The sequence below is a fragment of the Strix uralensis genome, chromosome 20, assembly GCF_047716275.1.
Source record: "Strix uralensis isolate ZFMK-TIS-50842 chromosome 20, bStrUra1, whole genome shotgun sequence".
NCBI lineage: Eukaryota > Metazoa > Chordata > Aves > Strigiformes > Strigidae > Strix > Strix uralensis.
Window position 1 is genome coordinate 9,845,760 of NC_133991.1, and position 18,790 is coordinate 9,864,549.

Sequence of the window (18,790 nt, forward strand, 5' to 3'; positions counted from 1 at the left end):
GTATCATCGGCCTTGGGCAGAAGTCACAAAGCCTGATGAGTTTTCTCAATTAAAACAGCGAGTGCGAACTCAACTCAATTTGCCACTTCTGCTCCCAAGCCCTCAGGCTGGGGCTCGCCTTCTGGCCCGGCTCCATGGGCACCTGCAGCTGGCACAGGGAGGGGCTTGGGGGGGGGCAGCTCCAGCCCCTCAGCAGCTCTGGCCTCGCTGGGCACGGCTGCCCTGGGAGGTGCCAGGGGGGCCCCACAGACCCCCGCTCTGCCCACAGCCTGGGCACCTGCACCCACTCCCGGCAGGGCCAGCACCAGCGGGGGGAGGCCAGGGGTGGGATGGGACCCCCTTTCCAGCCATTCTTGCCTTTGCCTGGCAGCACCCTTGGGCTCAGCACTTTCACCCTGCCGCATTGCGTCAGTATTTGGGGATTTTTTCCTTGCTGACAAGACCCTAATGAGCACTGCTTGTGGGGGAAACAAATCCAGGCAAATGCAAGTGTTTGGCCAATATTTGCCAAATATTTTGGCAAAATATTTGCTAAATACTTTAGTGAAAAATACAATATATACTAGTCAGAGGGGATGCAGTGTAAAAAAAAGAGTACTTTGAAAAAACTAATGGGGTTAAGGAAGTGCAGACTGGCACCATCTCTCTATAGACAAGAAACTGCTTATTCAAAGCCCTGTGATGTGGTCCTGCCTCTTGAGCTCCCGTGTTTCAAGCTGGTTCTCAGATGGGCATCCTGAATCCATCATTTTGCTGCGGAGCCTGCACATGGGCAGACATCCACCTGTAATGGGAACCCCGCAAGCATTCGCACGGCTTAACCTCGGTTTAGTCACTCCTCATGTTGTGATGCTGTTTGGTAAGAACAGCTATTTCCTGATTTTATTTTATTGTTCAAGAGACAAAAATGTTTTTTACTTGTTCTGTATTTCAGGGCATCTTCCTTCTGTTTTGTTCACTAAAAATGGGGCCAGACAAATTAACTGCAGTCATAAATATTATTTTTACAACAAAATATTTATATTGCCACACGGGTTGGTCGAGTTCAGGGCTGCAGACTTAAAAAACAGCTTCCCTGCCCTGAAGAACCCAAATACTTAATTAAGGCAGATAAGGCAGGACAAATAAAAACAAGACAAAACTCCTCTTGCTTTGAACCACCTCTAGGGAGCAGGTCTTGGCAAAAGAAAAGAGACATTGTAAATGTAATAATAATAATAATTAATTGTATTTATAAGGCATCCCCCAATGTCTCTGGATGCTATACAACGATTTTAAATGCAATTGAAAGCAACAATAAGCAGCCAAATGAGAAACCAAATAAGGAAGTGTTGTAAAAATAAAAGTATCTTTTACAGTAGCTAGCAAGATTTAAGAGTGCTGGTTTGGGGTTCAAAAGGTAAAATGGAGGAGGTGTCCAGCCTGTGCCCACGTTGCTCCCCGTGTGTTTCCGCGGCGCCCGTGCCGCTCCGCGCCTGGAGAGGACCTGCAGATGCTCCAAACCAAAAGCCTCCAAACTTCAGCCCCTCAGCCCCGTCCTCTGGACCCTCGCACACGCTTCCACGTTTATTTTGCTTTCCCGGCAGGTGCGAGCGGAGGGCGGGAGGTCGCGTGCAGGGGGGTTTGGCGGCGAGGGCAGGCGGGTCAGGGTCTGCAGCACGGACACACGGACATCAGGCCGAAGCGGCTGCGGGTCCGTGCTGCGGTGAATTCTGCAGGCTTGCACATCGCAGGCGTTGATTACGAAGAGCAAATACATTTTAAAGCCTGGTTTGCATGCCATGTTCACGCTTGCTTGCCTCTCTGTATTCCACCCAGGCAGACAGTGCAATGCAGTGTGGCCAGATTTACCTGTGTTTACACTTCTGGTTCGGCTTTCAGGTTTTCCCACTCGCTATTGATGGGGGTAATCACGTATTGACTCAGGTTTTGAAGGCGGAGAAGGGAAAGACTCTGGTTCTGCGGGCCTTGGGGAGCTGCCTGCACCCTCACGGCCCCCGGCTGAAGCCGCCCGTCTCCGGGCGGCCGTTCGGAGGTCGAGTGGGCCGGCTGGGGGGGGGACACTTGCACGGGGAGCGGGTGCTCAGGCGGGGTCTGTGACTCGGGGCGACCCTCGGCAGTGACCGGGCTCCCTGCAGCGGGGCGGGGCGGGGGGGGGGCACGGCCGGCGGCCATCCCTCGCTGCTCCCCTCTCCTCGGAGCAACCGGACCCTGGGAGGGACCGAGACCTTGGGGGAGGCTTTATCCAGGGCTGGGTCAGCGCACCCCACGCGTGGGGAGCCCGCGGGAGCGCGGGGGGGGCGGAGGGGGCCGGGCCGGGGCGGGGGGCGGCGCTGGCGGAGGCGGGCGCGGGGCCGCGCGGGGCGGCAGCGCCCCCTGGCGGGGCGGGGCGGGGCCGGTGTCGCCGCGGGCGGAGCGGGGCGCGGAGCGGAGCGGGGCGCGGGGAGCGGAGCGGGATGGCGGGCGCCTTGTCGGAGGTGCTGGGAGAGGTGCTGGTGGCGGCGGACGGGGAGGAGGTGGCCGTGTCGGCGCTGGCCGCCCGCGGGGTCTCGCTGGTGGGGCTCTACTTCGGCTGCAGCCTCGGCGGCCCCTGCGCGCAGCTGGGCGCCAGCCTGGCCGCCTTCTACGGGCGCTTCAGGGGGGAGGCGGCGGCGGCCGGCGGGCAGCGCCTCGAGATCGTCTTCGTGTCGGCGGAGCAGGAGCAGCAGCAGTGGCAGGAGGCGGTGCGGGCCATGCCCTGGCTGGCGCTGCCCTTCGCCGACAAGCACCGCAAGGTGAGGCCGCGGCCGGGGCGGGGGGCGCGCCCCGGGCTTTGTCTGGGGGCGGCGGGGCTCGGCCGGGCCCCCCCCGCGGCGCCGGGGCGGGTCTCGCGTGTCGGCGGGCGCGTGGCGTGGGGTGGGCGCCTTCCAGAAAGTTCCCGGGGGGGAACCGGGGGAAGGCGGCGGGCGGGGGGGGGGGGTGGGGGGTGTCGGCTGCCGTCCCGCGGGGCGCCGCCGCCTCGCCCGGCTCCTCCGGTTGCCGGGGCCTGCCTGCCGCAGCGGGCGGGGAAACGCCGCAGGCTCCGTGCGAGACGGGGAGGGGGGAAACCCTGGTCAGGGGGTCGCGGTTTCAAGGAGGGGGGGACGGCCGGACCCTGAGGGGGTCCCCCCGAGCAGCGGGGCTGGCGGGCGGGGCGGGTGAGGAGCCGAAACCGGGGTCCAGGGCCCCGCTCGGGCGGCCGCGGTCAGGCGGAGGGAAGCAGGGCCGCGGCACGGGCCGCCGACACGGCCCCCGTGGGCTGCTCCGTGGGTCTGGGCACAGACAGGGGCCGTGGCCCCGCCGCCGTTGCGGGGGGGGGGGGGGGCGTTCGGTGGCTGGGGAGCGAGTTGGAGCCCGGCTCGGCCGGGAGCTGCCGGGCGAGTTCGGGATGATCGTCGCTGCTGGTGTCATTCGGCAGCTGGTGTGTTCGATACTCCACGAGCTACAGCCCCTCATCCGAAGAGTTTAATCTGAGAGACAGACCACGGACAAAACCCGCTCTGTCAGACCCAGACAGGGAAGGCAGTGAGGGACAGGAAGGCAAAGGCTGGGCTTCCAGATCCCAACAAGCTCGCAACGTTTGAAAAAAACCAAAAAACCCCAAACCTCTTTACAAATCTAATCTCTGGAAGCTATTGAGTAAGAATTAAAAAGATGGTGCCCCACAGTGCCATTTCTAAACATCTTTCCGGCGAGTGATTGCGGCTGCGGGGCTGCGGGTCGGGAGGCAGCGGGCAGGCGTTGGCTCTCGGCGAGGCGTCTTCCCCTCGTCCGCGGGGATCGGGATCGGGGTAACGCCGGTACCTGCAGGGCCGGGGAGCGGCTGAGCCCCGCTGGGCACCCCCCGAGTTCGGGCTCTGCGAGGCTGTGCTGGGATGAGAGGGGTGAGTTTTTCCTGGGTGGGTCTCTGAACCCTCCTCTTGCCGGCACTTGGTGCTGTTCGTTGGGCGAAGGAGTCGTTCAATGAAAAGTTGGTTGTTGCCTGGCTGCGCTCTATGCTGTCCCTTCTCCTGAGAAGAGGCGTAGCTACTTTGAAGCCTGGATTTGTTTTTTCCCCTCATTTACCGCGGGTTTTTGTCACTAAGCCCCCAGTTCTGCAAAAGCTCTCGGACGTTGAATGCCGTGTGCCTGGATGCTGCTACTGAAGGCCCCCAGTTTGCCCCTTTGAAATCCAGATTCTTCTAACTGGGAGCTTGCATGAGTGGTCACAGATTGGGGTCTGAGATCAGTTCCATTAACGAGGGGAGCTGCAACAGAAGCTTCATCCTTCAGAGAAATTACAGTTTAATTCCGGTTTCTTGAAAACCAAACCCTCTTCCTACAGGGACGTGAAAAGATTGTGGTTCCAATTAGTAGCTGGCCATTTCCCTACAGAACGTTTCAGATTATTTAGGTGGTAGGACTTTTGCTTGCCGTATTTGCTTTAAAAATTCCACTGCAATGTAGTTAAATAGTTGGGAAATTGTAGAAGTGGAAGGTGGCATTAATGTTACATGTCGGCCAATACTTCCATCTATTAGATTGCAAGAAAACATGAAGTAAAAAGATTATGGGGTCTTAAACTCTTATTCCAAGAAGCCCTGAGTTAAGTTCAGGATTATTTTTGTGCGGAGTGTAAAGTAATTGAAGCTCATGCTGTATATTTTCAAAACTAAGCAGATGTGATGTGGCTTTGGAGGAAGCTTAATCTATGGATAACAGAGAACCTATTTGTAAGTTATAAGGGCAATTATGTCAGGATATCAGATTTCTAAACAGGAGGTTTATAACCTGTAGTTCAGGCAGTTAGAAGTTTCCTTGTAAAATAGGCTGATTTTTAAATAGTTGGGTTAATGACCTGACTCTCCAGAAAAGCACAAACTTTCTGTTTTTCAAAAACATGCCAGCAAGAGCTGGGGATGTCGAGCATATGTTCAGTACCTCGCGGGCTTAATTTGTTTAAAAACAACAGCATTAGAAAAATGTAGGCAGTCCTTTTGAGTTATGGTTCCTTTGCACTAAAGGCTACTCCTAAACTCGATGTGAGACAACCCCCAGAGAATTATATAGATTTATGGGAAGAAAGGGATCTTACAGATACAGAGCAGAGATAAGAGAGAGAGAGAGGTGGGGACGTCCGGCAGGGAGCTGAGCTCTCGGCCTCAGCCCCCGGAGGCTGTGGAGACCCCGTCCTTGGATGTGTCAGGGCTTGGCTGGCCAAGCTGTGCCGGGCAGGGTCTGGTGCCGGGGACTGCAGGGCTCAAAGACCCCCAGAGGTCCCTTCCAGCCAGCGCTTCCCATTGTGGGTTGGTGTCTTCATCTGCTGAGGTCGTGAAAGCTTTGGGGAGAGATGGCTTCCTATCCCATATTGGCTGTAGCATCATTGTTGTTACTCAGAATTATTAAATAACGTGGCTATTACAGTCCTGGTTTCCTGCTGAAACGTCTATCACTGTGCACGTTGCCTTTCTCTGGTGTATTCTGCATTGTTTTAGATTTTTCCTTCTTCCAAACCCCGGGCATCAAACATTGATAGGTCTTAAAAACCAGGCTCCTTTCTGGGCTTGCAGTAAAATTCCCACAGTCCCAAAAGTAAAATAGCATCTTACTCATACGGTTATTGCTGAAAGTAGTATGAGTTGTCAAAGAAATCAGCCATTCTTGGTTGAATGCCTCGGTAACTCAATAATGTCGGGGTGCAGTTACCAAGGACTAACAGCCTGCGTGTCTTGCAACAACCAGTTGAATTTGAGTAACTTTAGCGTACAGCAGTTTCTGTCTCCAAACCAGTAATAAAAGAAAGCAGTACAAGTCAGCAAACATCTGGACATGGGGAAAGCCTTTGATTAATGAGGAGGATGGCATTATGCCTCCGTCTGAGCCACAGCCAGCCGTATTATTGGGCTTCTTTTCAAGAACAAAACCATAACGTGCCAAATGAGATTGGAGGCCTTTAACTCGTGATACACATCCCGCAATTAAGCTGTTCAGCCCTGGATTGGGGTAGCTATACGTAGCTGTTGATAATTGATTTGTCTTCCGATAATGCCCGCCGTTGCTGAGCAGAACATGGGGGAGAGATGCTGCTCCATGTCTTTGTTTCGTTTGGGGTTTTGGTTTAACATCACCCTGTTGTTATCTGTTTGCACGAACATCTGCTCGAGTTCTGGAGGGTTGATTTAATAACAGCTTTAATTCCTGATTGCTACTGAGAATCTCGGTAATGTAAACAGCCCCCATCTGTCTACGTGCTCTGGTGTCTGCCGGCACCCGCGACAGGGCAGCACCCTTCCTGCTGCTGAGAGGATCCCAGCCTTCTCCTGGTCAGCTCTGGACCATCCCCGCTGCAGAGTCCACCCACACTTGGGGTGAATTTGGGTGCGCCTCGAGTGCTTACGGCACGCAGGCTTTTGGAGGGGAGCGGGAGTGTGCTGTCCTGCTGCGCTGCGTTGCTGTGGGACATCTTGGTCATTTCTGCTAAAAAAAAAATAAATTGGCCACATTCTCCGATGAGTAGGTCCTCTCACATGGTCCACATAGGAGTGGGAGAAAGGAGGGTCGGGGTGCTGAAGGAGAAAACGCTGCAAACGAGTCTCTGCTGGGAGGGAAGCCATTTATCTTTTGCTGTTGTTTATTTGCCTTTGCTTTTGTTTTTACTTGTTGCTTACTTGGCCCAGTCGTCTTCCTCATTCTATCTAATCTTGTCTTTTCTAATTATGCTTACTTGGTGCATCCCCGCAGCGCTGCAGTGGTGTAGGGTCTGTGCTTTGCCTCTTGCTTTGTGTTTGCTTTCTGCTGGTTTTATGCATCTGCTTGAGTGTTGCCCACATTCTTCTTGGGAAGGCAAACCCGTTTCCACTGGAGCTGAAATACTTCTGCTCTGGTTTTAAATAAATGCAAAACATGTTGATTATGTTTCTGAGATTATTCAGTCAAGTATCTGAAAACAGTTTGAGGCTCTCTCTTTGCTCATGCTGGTAAATACACTTCGGTTGGGACGGAGTGGTTTTCCTTTATCTTAAAAGTTGGATTTGTATACCCTGCGGCATGTATTTTCTCCCATGTTCACATGAAATGTGTCTTTTGCTGACTTGTGTGGCAGAGGCATGTGATCTTTCTCTGCATGTGAAGAAGACGTCTGTTCTGCCTTGCCCTAAGGAGGGGAAAAGGAGCAAGTTGGTAGTTTTGAATTTTGTTGGGTTTAGTAGCTTGACTACTGTGGTAGGTGATCCCAGTTGGACACGGACAGATCACCCCTTCTGTGCCGGGAGTACGTCTACCTCAGCACCACCAATAAAGCAGCGGTCTTAAGATCGATGGGTAAAATGTGGCAAACCTCTTGCTTGTTTGCAGATATCCCTGTCAAGTCTTTTACAACAAATAACCCACTCATTTTTTTTTTTTTTTTAAATTATGTTATTTCCCCCCCCCGCCTTCCCAAGAAAATGGCACTTTCTTTCCCTCTACTGAAAAAGATTGCTACTGTGGGGGTCTCCCCTAATAAGGCACTGGGTACTAGTTTTGTAGGTAGAGTTTGTGCAAGAAACGGTGGGAAGGAGGTAGACATGTAATTAAATCAGACTATACACATTTTTCCAGGGGGGAAAAAACCCTCAAACTCTTGATTACAGGTTAAGATACACCCTGATTTTCAGTGACTCGTAACTTTTCTGTTTGAAATCACCATCTGCTGAGATCTGGGAGGCAAGTGGTCAGCACAGATGTGGGATTTGTCTAACAGAAAATTTTGTAAATCACTTGAAGCAGCTTTTGAGTTTCATCATATAAAAACATCTAGGTAATCACTTTCAGCTGTATTCCTGACTTTGTATTTCTGGGGTGGGAATGTATATGAAATCTTTGGCTCATGGAGATGTAGATTTGAAAAATATGGTCTTCTCATGACATAAGGCTATTGAGTAAGAAGCAAGGCATTAGCAGCACCAACTGATTCTTTGTTTGCTTTGAAACTCGCTGGTTCTGAAACGGAAGGTTGGGAGATGTATGAAAGGAGAGAAGAGAGAGAAGCCTGTGTGCTGTTTTTCATTGTGGCATCTTAATCCAGATGTTGAAATGAAATCGTTCAGTTAAAAATGCATGGTTGACAATTTCATTTGTTGCTCTCAGGTTGCAGAACTAAGCAAAGTAACTCTACTTTTTAAAGTAATCAGGGCACGGTTCTCCAAAAATACATTCTTTTAGGAGCTGAACATGTAACAGCCTTACAGAAGAAAGTGCAAAACAATGGAGCGTTTTTCAATGTGATTTTGGAGAAGTACAACAGTGAACTTTAATTATGACTGAGGAATAAACTATTCAGTATTTCCACATCGTGCGGATGACATTGAAGCCAAAACATCGCCTAATTCTTGTTGTTGTTGATGCCACTTTTCCAAATTATTTCTGAGTGTGTTTTATATAGCTTTGTAGTGACCCTCCGTACAACTAACAGTTTCTCCTGCCAGGATCTTCATCCTTTGGTGAAATTGCTGTAAGCACCCACTGCTGTCAGTAGACGGCAGGTCTGGGGGCTGTGTCCTGGTCCTGCAATAGTTGCAAAAACATCACTGGTGTCCTTGAAGGTTGGATTTTCCTGTGTACCCAAAGTGTGGCCTGCCCGAGCGCTTTCCCTGGGGGAGAATTGGTGTTTTAAATGTCTTGCGGATGTGTCATCTGCTGCATTGTTCATTGCATCCTTCGGTCACGTTTGAGGGCCTGCTCTGAAAGTCCTTGGACATCTTTTCATTATCAAATCCTCCCGGCTCCATGGTGGGGGGAAGCAGTGGGAGCTTCTGCTGGTCACACGCAGTTGGGTCTTGGACCAGACTCTGCAGGTCTTGTCCCAAAAACTGACATCAGGTTTGCATTGCCTTTGGATGCTGGCTTCTTCAAGTGGTTTGATAACGTTTTACTTTGAGATGCAGGAAGGTGTCTCCTCATTTAATACTCAAAACGATCCTTTTGTACCATTGCCTACAGGTATTTCTTAGTACTGAGGAGGTTTGCGTGGAATTCATTGCGAGTTCGTCGTTAGCAGGTACGGGTTTTGAGAGAGTCCAGAGGGTTTTGGAGTTTTTTGTTCCTTTCACACGGACATACTTTTAATGTTTCACAGCGGCGTATGGTGGGGTTAGCTCATGCGGCCGGGGTAGGGTTTCACTTCTCCTGAATTGCATCTGGGTAGAGCTCTCTGTTTTGCATTCCTGTTTTTTCCAGCAGCGCTCGCAGCATGGAAGTTGGGGTATGGTTTTAATCTAAGTCAAGTCAGAAGATATTGCGCTTCTTGGTGATCAGACCAGGGGGATTCTTGCCCCAGCCCCACGCACCCCCCGCCCCAGCAAGCCAGATTCAATGTAGCAATTGTCTGCTCCTTATTGATAGAGTTTTGATGTGAAATGTAGGGATATAGGGAAAGTGAGAGGGTATGGGAGTCTATGATACAGTGAGCTGAACTCTGAATTCAAGAAAACAAGTTTGAGCAGCGTGTGCCTGAGCGTTTGCTTGGTGAGAAGCTCGTTGGTGTGTGTGGATTGCTTCCTCCTCCTTCTCCTCCCCATTTTTTTATCAGCAAAACAAGTTCCAAGCAAAATATTCCAAAGTGATATTTAATTACTCTTTAAAATGCAACTATTTGTCTTATCAGCCATGTGGATTTCTGTTTGCTGCTTTGATTTGACAGTTAGTAGTTTGTCATTTTTAAAAAGCTTACACACTCCAGGAATCTGATTTTTATGCTTTTGAAAGCAGAGATGTTGAATTAACTGCAGCTTTGAACTATTCATGGATAATTTCAGGCCCCCCGCTTTCAGCAAATAACAAGCTGACTCCTGAGCTTTCAGGCTGGGTTGAGTACTGAATAATCACGACTTTATAGCTGTGTGCGTTCTCTAAACTGGTTCCATGGCACATCACAGCGTAATGCACGATAGATTTGAAACATTTTTCTAGACAGATCACTTTGTGCTCATGCCATCTCCAGATAATAATGATTAGGAGAGTGGGGAGTAATGCCAGCATGGGGAGGGTGCTCGGATTCATTACGACTTGGGCTTTGTGCACATGAATTCCCCTCCATTCCTGGAGTAGGAGCCCCAGCTGGGGTCTGGGGTGCTCAGTGGGGGGAGAGGGCTTTCCCCCTGTCCTGCCGTGACGTAGCTCTGCAGGGCAGCTTCCTCTGTGCTGGCTGGAACTGCTCCTTCCCTGCTGATGCTGTGTGGGAGAAAAACACAATTAGAGTTAAATCCGTAGGTTGTAAGGTAAAGACATGGCCAGTGGAGAAACGGAGCAGGATGTATTGAGAAGTAAGCAAATAGACATTAAATTCTCTTGTGGGAAAGTGAATTATACAAGTGTTTTGGATTACAACATGACTGTCTTGTACGATAGCTTATTTTCATCATCTCAGTTTTCCAAAGAAAATGTAGTGTCTTATTGATTTGGCTTAGAGCACACACAGTTAATGGAAGGGTGGAACTAAAAAGATGCAGGAATGGTTTCTGCATATCCTCATGTCTGTCTTCCAATACCGCAAACAATTGCAACCAACAATTAATATGTAAAGAATTTGTGGTCTTTATTTAGTGTGAGTGACTGGCTGCTTCGGTTGCGTCAGGGCGTTAGCTGAGCTCTTGCAATCTGATCAGCCCCTGCCTGGAGCCCAGCAAGCCCCTCTCTGGCCTCAGAACAAAGAGGTGGGAGCCCCCGACGGGGCACGGGGGAGCGCGGGGTGGGGAGCGCTGGTCACAGAGCCTGGGGGGGAATCCGCTCCCTAAAGGATGCGCTTCAAATGATGGGTGCCATGGCCACTGCCCAGACAGGAACGGTGTGCGGGAGGGAGAGCGTCTTCAGCGGGGAAGCAAACCCAGCGCAGGGCAAACCTGGCAGCCGAAGGCTTGTAGCGAGGAGGGCAGCAGGGCTGCCGGGGGCCACGGCTCGGCAGCCTCTCCAGGCAGACAAAGCGCTGTAGCAGCAGGGCGGTGTGAGAGGTTGCTGTGTGTGTTCTGCACCCGTGGAGATCTGCAGCAGCTGAAGCTGTCCTGCCCAGCCAAGGGGAGAAACTCCAGGGTCTGTCTCTGCCACTGTGGCTAAATCCAACCTGACTTCAAAATATTTCAGTGGAGAAAAGGTGCAAAGGTCCCTATTTAAAATGAATTTGCCAAGATTTTTATTTCGTGTCCGAGGCATAAAAAATAGCTGGTGGCATCCTCAGATGAGAGGAGGGGCTCGGTGTGGCTTGGCCCCTGGGGAGGGGGTGGCAGCCGGTGCGCGGGGTCAGATCCCTCTGGGAGGGATCTCAGCAAGGCTGGGCTTTGACAGCTGAGAAGGGGGCATTGTTTTATGTTTCAGTGCAAAGATGTAAGAATCTGGATGAGAATTAGGTAATGTTTGCAGAAGAGAGTAGAAAGCAACTGAAACGAATTGCAACTGCGTGAGCAAGCCGGAGAGGGAAATTCTAGTTCTCCCTCGTTCCCGAGAGATTCCCACTGGAGAGATGAAGTCATAGCCATTACTTCATTAGCGTTAACTCAGGATGCTGACAAATGAGCCCTCCGGATTTGTGCTGGGCCGGTTGAAGAGAACACTGCCCTGGCTCTCGCCCGTGCCTCGGCAGTCGCTGCCCTTGCCGTGGTGTTGGCATAAGTGCGCGCTGATTCAGCTCAGCGTTTTCTTTTGAACTACCACCGGCTCGTCCCGTGTGCCAGCTCCAAAGTTGGCTTTTATAAATCCTGCTGTGCAGAAGGCAGCCGCCAAGGGCTGGGCAGGCAGGCGAGTGTGAGCGGCAGCCTTGTGCTCGCCAGAACCTCTCCATCAACGCCCCAGCCCCTGCCCCGCGTGGGGAGCGTTAATGGTACCCAGCGGCCTGAGCCCCGCTTCCAGAGCAAACAGACGGGCGTAGGATCTCACCCTCGCAACTCGCAGCGCTGCTGTGGGAGTCCCTTTTGGAAAAAGTGTGAAATTTATTGTAATACACGCCGAGGATCTTGTGGCGGATCTGAGCTGCTAAATCCTCTAAACCTGAGCCCGCAACTTCATTGACAGGGCCTCTCACTTTGCTCTGCTCCAAGCTTATGGTTTCACTGCTCCAATATTTTTCCATACATGGAAGCATTCCTGCCCCAGCCTGGGCTAATCCTGACATGCCACTGCATCTGGATGTTAGCTCATTTCTCGCAGCTGACACTGTGCAAAGGCAGATGTCTGAACTTACTTTTGTTTAAAAAGATTTAATTCAGCCAGCAAAAGTTTCACCCCATAGGTAAGCGGGGGAGGGGGGAAGTGGTTTTCCATCGTATCGGCCTCCCAGGGCTGTCAGATGGATGAATTGGTCCCCAGTAATGCCGTGCTTTGGAAATATATAGTGCTTAAATTGCAGAGGGGTAACAAACCATGGTTTTGTGTCTCTGTCAGAAGCTGAACCCGTCTCATTGCCGTGGCTCTGTTGGCGGAGAGGAGCCCCTGCCCGCCTGTCCCGTCCCATTGGAGTGTGCTGCCGGTCTCTCCCGTCTGCTCCGATGGCTCCTCAAAGGCTCCGTGCTCTTTGGGGTGTATTTAGTAGCTCGGTGAGGCTGGGACTGCTGTGCTCCTCAACGAAGCCGAATGCCTCGGCTGGACGGGAGAAAGAGATGCCTGTGCTGGTGAGCTGCTGGTTGAGCCAGGGGCCTATTTATAATCCCTCCCCCACCAGGGCGGGCTCTGAGTTTTAATTAAATGTCTGTAAGGTGCTCTGCGATCCTCTGCTGAAAGGCCCTGTATAAGGGCAATGCCTTTGAATAAAAGCTAGAGACCCTCGCTCTTTCCCACCCGTCGGGAAAGAGCCGGAGCTAAACCAGCGAGACCCAAGCAGTTGAATCTGAACAGCTGTTGGTTCTCCCCGTCTTTCATTGCTCAGAAGGATGATTCTGCCTTTCCCAAAGAAAAGGAGGAGAAACAGTAATTTTATCAGTGTTGCCATCCCCCGTATCTCGGCTCCATCCCCTCCTGCTCGCTGCTAGTTAGCAGGTTGCACGCTGGGCTGGGCGTGTGCGTGGGGAGTTTTGGTGTGGGCTGTGCTGTCGTGTTCGCGGTTCAGCATCCACTTGCCCGGCCCCTCGCTGGGGGTCCCAGGTAAGGGGTGAGTCCCGGGCTGTTCTCTCTTTGTTTGGCTGCGGTTGTTGTGTGCAGGAGTAAGACAACTAGAACTCAACCAGGAGGGAGACAGCAAGAGTAAAACTGGTTTCAAATGAACTAAGCCAGGTGATGGGGCAGGAAGAAGACAGTTTCCAGGTTTGCTGTTGGAGCCGTGAAGCAAATGAAACCTCCTTTGCGTGACTACTTCAGCCCCTGAGAAGTAAGTGAGTCTCAGAGCTGCAGATGCCTCCAGCCCTGCTGAGGGACCCCCCCCACCCTTCCATTCACCCCTCCAAATGCAGCCCAGGGCCTGGGCAACAGCAGCCCTGTGATCTTTGCACAGGTACTTGGGTCTGGCGGGATTTCGCCATTGGACAGATCACCAGGGCGTTAGAAATGTTGTTTGTATTTTCCCCAGGTTTTTCTGGCTGCTGTTCTGTCACTCTTGAAGCGAATCGAAGGGCACCAGGCTACAAATCCTGCCTTGCAAGTACTGCCTGGGTGTTTAGCTTGCAGGAATGCACTTCTTTTATCAACTGATAGCTGGTGTTTTAAGAGGGCAGGGAGCTATGCTTATTTCCTTCTGAGAGGCTGATGACTCCCCAAGCTTATTTTTTAGGGTGCTCCCTTTTAAATTCTGGTTTGTGGCTATAAGGCAGATGTCGCATCGCAGTTACATTACAGGCTGCTTCTAACGAGCTCTTCCCTGCAGTCTGGGAGCTCAGGAGCTTTGCAGGTGGCCACAGGCAGTACAGGGCAGTCCTGCTCTCTTCCTCCCACGGGCAGGGAAACTGAGGAGAGAGGGGTCTGGGGGCTGGATGCGTGACCAGAGTGGGGCTCTGCAGCCACCGCCGGGATTTCCTGGTCCCACACCCCAGTCTCCCAGTAGCAGTCCCGTCTCACCAGCCCCATCCAGCACGTGAACTGGAGCCCTGGGTTGTGCTCAGCTTCCCTGCCCGCCGCTGCATCAGCCGCAGCCATTGCCCCCTGCTGCTGCCGCCGTCCTGCCGCGCGCTCCCAAAATTGGTTCGTTCCACGGTTAGAAAAGACCCATTTTTGTGTCCTAAGCGCTGGATTTCACAGATAGAGAAGAGGAAAGGTCTTAACGCCTGCAGCTTGATCTGCTAATCCGAAAGCATGGGAAGTTTTTTGTAGGAAGATTTGCTGCCCAGCTTTCTCAATGCAAGTTTGCACAAATACGTTTTATTCCTACAATGGGTTGTAGCAGCTGGATGCCTCCCACCGAGATTACTGATATTTAGGTCTTCGATTTTGGCAGAGACGCACAGCAATAAATTAAATGAGTAGGGGAGTTTCAGAGAGTAGTACAGATGGTGGGATACTAAGGGCAGGGACTGCCTAAGTGCTGATGTCTGGCACAGCTTTGACTCCCGTCTTTTTTAAAGGAATGGAAAAAGCTGTGGGCTGCTGTACCAACAGTTTTGTCTCCCCTTTGTCTTCAAAGACCCCCAGGCCACCTCTACTGCAATTCTTTCTTGACGGTCAAGAAAGGAGCACCCTGTGTGTGCTCCTGCGTGCTGGCACAGCGATGCCCCCCTGACTTTCTGTCCTCTCACGAGCCCGGTCAGTCCTGGCTCTGGTGCGTGCTCGGGTGCTCTGTCTTCAGTTTTCTTCTTCCCTGGCAAATGCTGGGAAAGCTTGAATCTTTATGTCTTTCACTTTTTTCCTCGTTAGATCTGACCTGTTTTAGGTGTTGTTTAGCTGTGGGGATTCAGGTGGAACAATTTCATTCCCTTACCTACCTCCATCTGCGTTAATTTGCTGTGTCTCCTGACTGATGGTTTAATTATTGTGTGTGACAGGAGCATCCAGGGCCCCACTTGACAGAAGGTGTTTATCACTGAGGTGGTGCACAAAGTAGATGTCTGCTGTCCCGGTGGCTCCCAGGACGGGTTTTTGCCTAGAGAGGCAGTTTTCAAGCCAGTTAATTGCCATGTTGTGAAGCAGAAGGGTGGGCGGCTATCCCTGCCCTTCCCAGCGGGCACATCCCTGCTGCTGCGTGGGGCCAGAGGCTCCTGAGGTGGAAGGATGGTGGTGTGGTGGGTTGGGGAGAACCTCCTGGGCTGGGAAGAGCCGTCTGGCAGAGGGACAGTGAGTGTGGGAGGAGCAGGCGGAGGGATGGGGAGGGAGAGGGATGGGTGGGTGGATGGAGAGAGGCACAAGGACCAGGCTGGAGTGGGGAGCGGTGCCTTGCCTGGAAAGTCACTTTGCTCTAGACAGCCCAGCTTTGAATCACAGGAATGCTCCAGATTTTACTCCCGTTTTAAAAATGAAACGCCCTGTGAGCCCTGCATGTTTTATGTTGCTTTTTGGCTCGGGCTGGCCGAGCGGCGGCCCTGTGCTGGGCCGCATCCAGCATTCTGGTTTTGATGTTTGTCTCCACGAGGATTTGCTGCAGTCTTCACAGCTGAAAAAGTGGAGTCGTCTGCATAAAACCCAGTAAATCTCTAGGTTAAGAGGCCACCAAATACCACCTCTGTCTGTGGCCACCCCTCTAATTATTAAAGGATAACCCCAGGCAGAGCTTACAGCCGTGCCAGCGGCTCAGGGTCTGTTGTGGTGGGCCTTGTTCAGACAACCACACGAGAAAGGGATGGTCCTTAACAGATGGATAACAGCTGGTTATCTAAGGAGGCGTCCCCCTCGTGCCGTGGGCAGAGGGTGGCTGCCCCGCGTGCAGCTACAGGCCAGGCTCGCACAGAGGTTTGAGATGGGGAAGGCAAGCGGAGACCTCCTCCACGGCTGTGCCCTACATGAGGTGATGCGCTTTGCGATGGCCATGAGCTTGCAGAGCTCCTTCTTCCCTGCCAGTGGCTGGTCCTTAGTTGTCTCCTTGTAGCCGCTTCTGCCCAGTGGCTTGGCAGGAGCCCTGGTCATGTTTGGCTTCCCTGCGGCTGCCACAGTTGCCCATCTCTTTCCAGCAGCAGCCAGAGGTCTGTCCAGGAGACGTGAAGGTGTGCTGCTGGCCTTCGCGCCGAGATTTGAGAACTTCACCTCTCTTACACAAAAGGATTTATTCTGGCCAAGCTCATGCAGCTGGTATGTGCTGGGCTGCTCAGATGAGAGAGGACCAAAGCAAATGGGCAGAAGTTTGTCACGTGGATTCAGTCTGTCCCAAACCGACTGACGGGGTTAGGTCAGTGGGTGAAACCAGTGTTAAAACATGAGAACGTTCGGGGCCAGCCGGGGATTTGCCTGCCTGGTTGCAGGGGTGCCCATCACCCAGATGTCAGTGCACAGCGTTCGCGTGCCTCCTTTCTGACTTCATGATGGTGCCTTTTCTTCTTGGGCCTTGGAACTGGAGATGTGATTTACACCTGGCCCGTGGCTGGGGGAGAATAAGTTGTATAAAAGCCGGTTACCTGCGGTGGCTATCATCTCTGTCTGAGCGCATCTCTGGCTGCTTCCTCCCCTCGGCTCCCGAGAGCCGGAGCAGGGATTATCCGGAGCAAACCCTGTTACACAGCTGCTTCTGTGGCGGAGACCTGCCAGGCACAGGCAGGTCTCTCCTTGCCCCAGCGCTCCCCACAGTGAAGGATTTGCAGGGCAAGAGTGCCCTGCGGGACGTAAATCATATCGCTGTTTGCAGATAACGTCAGGGGTGAAGATCGGGGATTTTTAGGGTTTCTTTGCCAGAAAGTGGCGGTGTTGATTGCCAGGCTTAGTAGTGAAGAATTTGAAGTTGTGATTCATCCCTCAATCCACGTCTTAAGTATGCAGTGGTAAAGCTAGGAAAATCTGTGTATGTATAAAGCGTTTCCTCTTAGGAAGCTGAGAAAACCGTAGGTGCAGCAATTAGTATTTTACTTAATTGGGATTGAAATACCAAATGCTCAGAACATGCCAGCTCGTGTCTGTTGTGGGGAAAACTCAATTGCTCAATAGAAATATCTTTTCATTCTGCCACACTGAAGAGAAAATAAGGTCAAATCTATTGAAAAGAAAAATTCCTGACATTTTTTTGTCATCTGCTCAAACAGCTGCCCAGGCCCATGGAGGTGGCTCTTGGTGGGGAAGGTCATTTGTGAGGGGCGGCTCCTGGGAAGGAAAGTAGTTCTTTGCTGATGCTCAGACTCCTGATATTTAGTTTGGTCTTTTACTTTTTAATTACTCCAGCAATTAGCGCAGTTACAGATTGTGTCTTGTCTTTGCTGTTCTGCATGTGCTTCTCACATGGCGTTTGCTGGCCCTGAGGATAGACCAACCTCGTGCAGAAGTGCAGGCTGGCACTGAAGAGGCGTTGGGGTGTGTGTACGTGAGTCACCGTCCGTGGGGATGTTTGTGCCAAACCTTCACAGCTGGCGAGACGGTGCCCAGCTCCCAGCAGCCGGTGCACGGGATGGTGCTTCGCCCGCGCTGCCCGTGTCCACTTACAGCTGCTCAGTGACGTACTGGTGAGGGGCCGAGGCAAGCTGTGCCTGCTGTTTCCCTCCGCTTGTTAAATAATTACACTCAGCCTTGCTGAAGACCAGCCGGAGCCCACTGGTGACGTGTGGGGTGTTGGTGCAGTGGGCTCATCGCCAGAGGGGTGCTGAGAACGGGAACCTTGTGAAAAGAAAGGAAACTTGTTCTGCAGCTGAGCAAATGAGACACTGTGCCACAGAGGTAGGAGAGGAAAACCCCTGCCTCACGTGAGCTTGGGCAGTCACTTTTCTTGCAATTTTTATTTTTCCCCACCATTACAAACAGCATTTGATTCATTCAGAGCTTCAAGAGAAAGACCAAAACTAAATACCAGAAACAGTCTCACTCCAGCTTCCCTGTTAAGAGCTGCTGAAAAACACCACAGGGTTTTTCTCCCTCTTGCTTAACTAAATGTTACTAAAGATAATAAGTTTATAATCAAGTCCAGACCTTTTTGCAGGAATTGCCATGCTCTTCTTCCCCTCGTGGCGAGCAGAGGGCACCGTGCCGGCTCGGTCAGCGCTCTCCCGTTGTGTTGGAAGGGCCAGATTTGCTTCGTGGGGTTCAGAGACCCCACAACAGCCATCCGAAGAAAAGAGCAAAATCCCAGTTGTCTGGCTGCCATCCCTCCACTCTCCTGCCTGTCACAGCCTGTCCGAGCCCGATTTCTGCTCAGGTATAAGCTCTTTTCCATTCTGTTTATGCTCCACTTAACCAAAAGAGGTTGGAGCCAGATGATTTTTCTGCAGAGGATATAATTTCATTGGAGAGAAGCGGGAGTTTGTAAAACAATCCATGGGATTAATAGCACCTTGGCTCCTGCAGGATCTCCCCACCCCCTTCTTCAATTTTACTTCTGTTCTTTGAAAGCTGAAATTTCCATTGCTGTTGATGCCCTGTCAGGCACTCTCATGGGGCTGCTTTCCCTTGGATGCAGTTCAAGAAACCATCGTTCCTTTTCTCTGTCGTTTGTTATCAAAGGGAGGGGAGCACCTTCCCTGCACTGCCCTGCTGCCCCCAGCGCCAGCAAGAGTAGATGGCTGTGGCTGCTCTGCAGACCCACTGTGCTAGAAATGTGAACTAGGAAAGATTTGAGTGGCGGGGAAGCTGAAGCACTCATGTCCTCAAGGAAATGTACTTCAAGGCTTAAAAAAACCCAAACCAAAATCTGCTCAGGGTACTGGCAGAGGTCTTGGTTAAAGCCCTCGTCCACCAGTGCAGCAATCTGAAGGTGAAAGGCATGATGTGCTTTAGGTTTCTA

The 18,790-nt window shown here is 52.0% G+C and overlaps 1 protein-coding gene across 1 annotated transcript in view; it reads left to right on the plus strand.

Moving 5' to 3' along the window:
* The first annotated feature begins 2,421 nt into the window (after nucleotides 1-2,421).
* NXN (nucleoredoxin) overlaps nucleotides 2,422-18,790 on the plus strand; it is a 52,499-nt gene continuing 36,130 nt past the window's right edge. Inside the window, exon 1 of the mRNA XM_074890532.1 lies at nucleotides 2,422-2,774. Coding sequence (XP_074746633.1) covers nucleotides 2,457-2,774 — 318 coding nt within the window. The 5' untranslated portion in view covers nucleotides 2,422-2,456. The remainder of the gene's footprint in view (nucleotides 2,775-18,790) is intronic.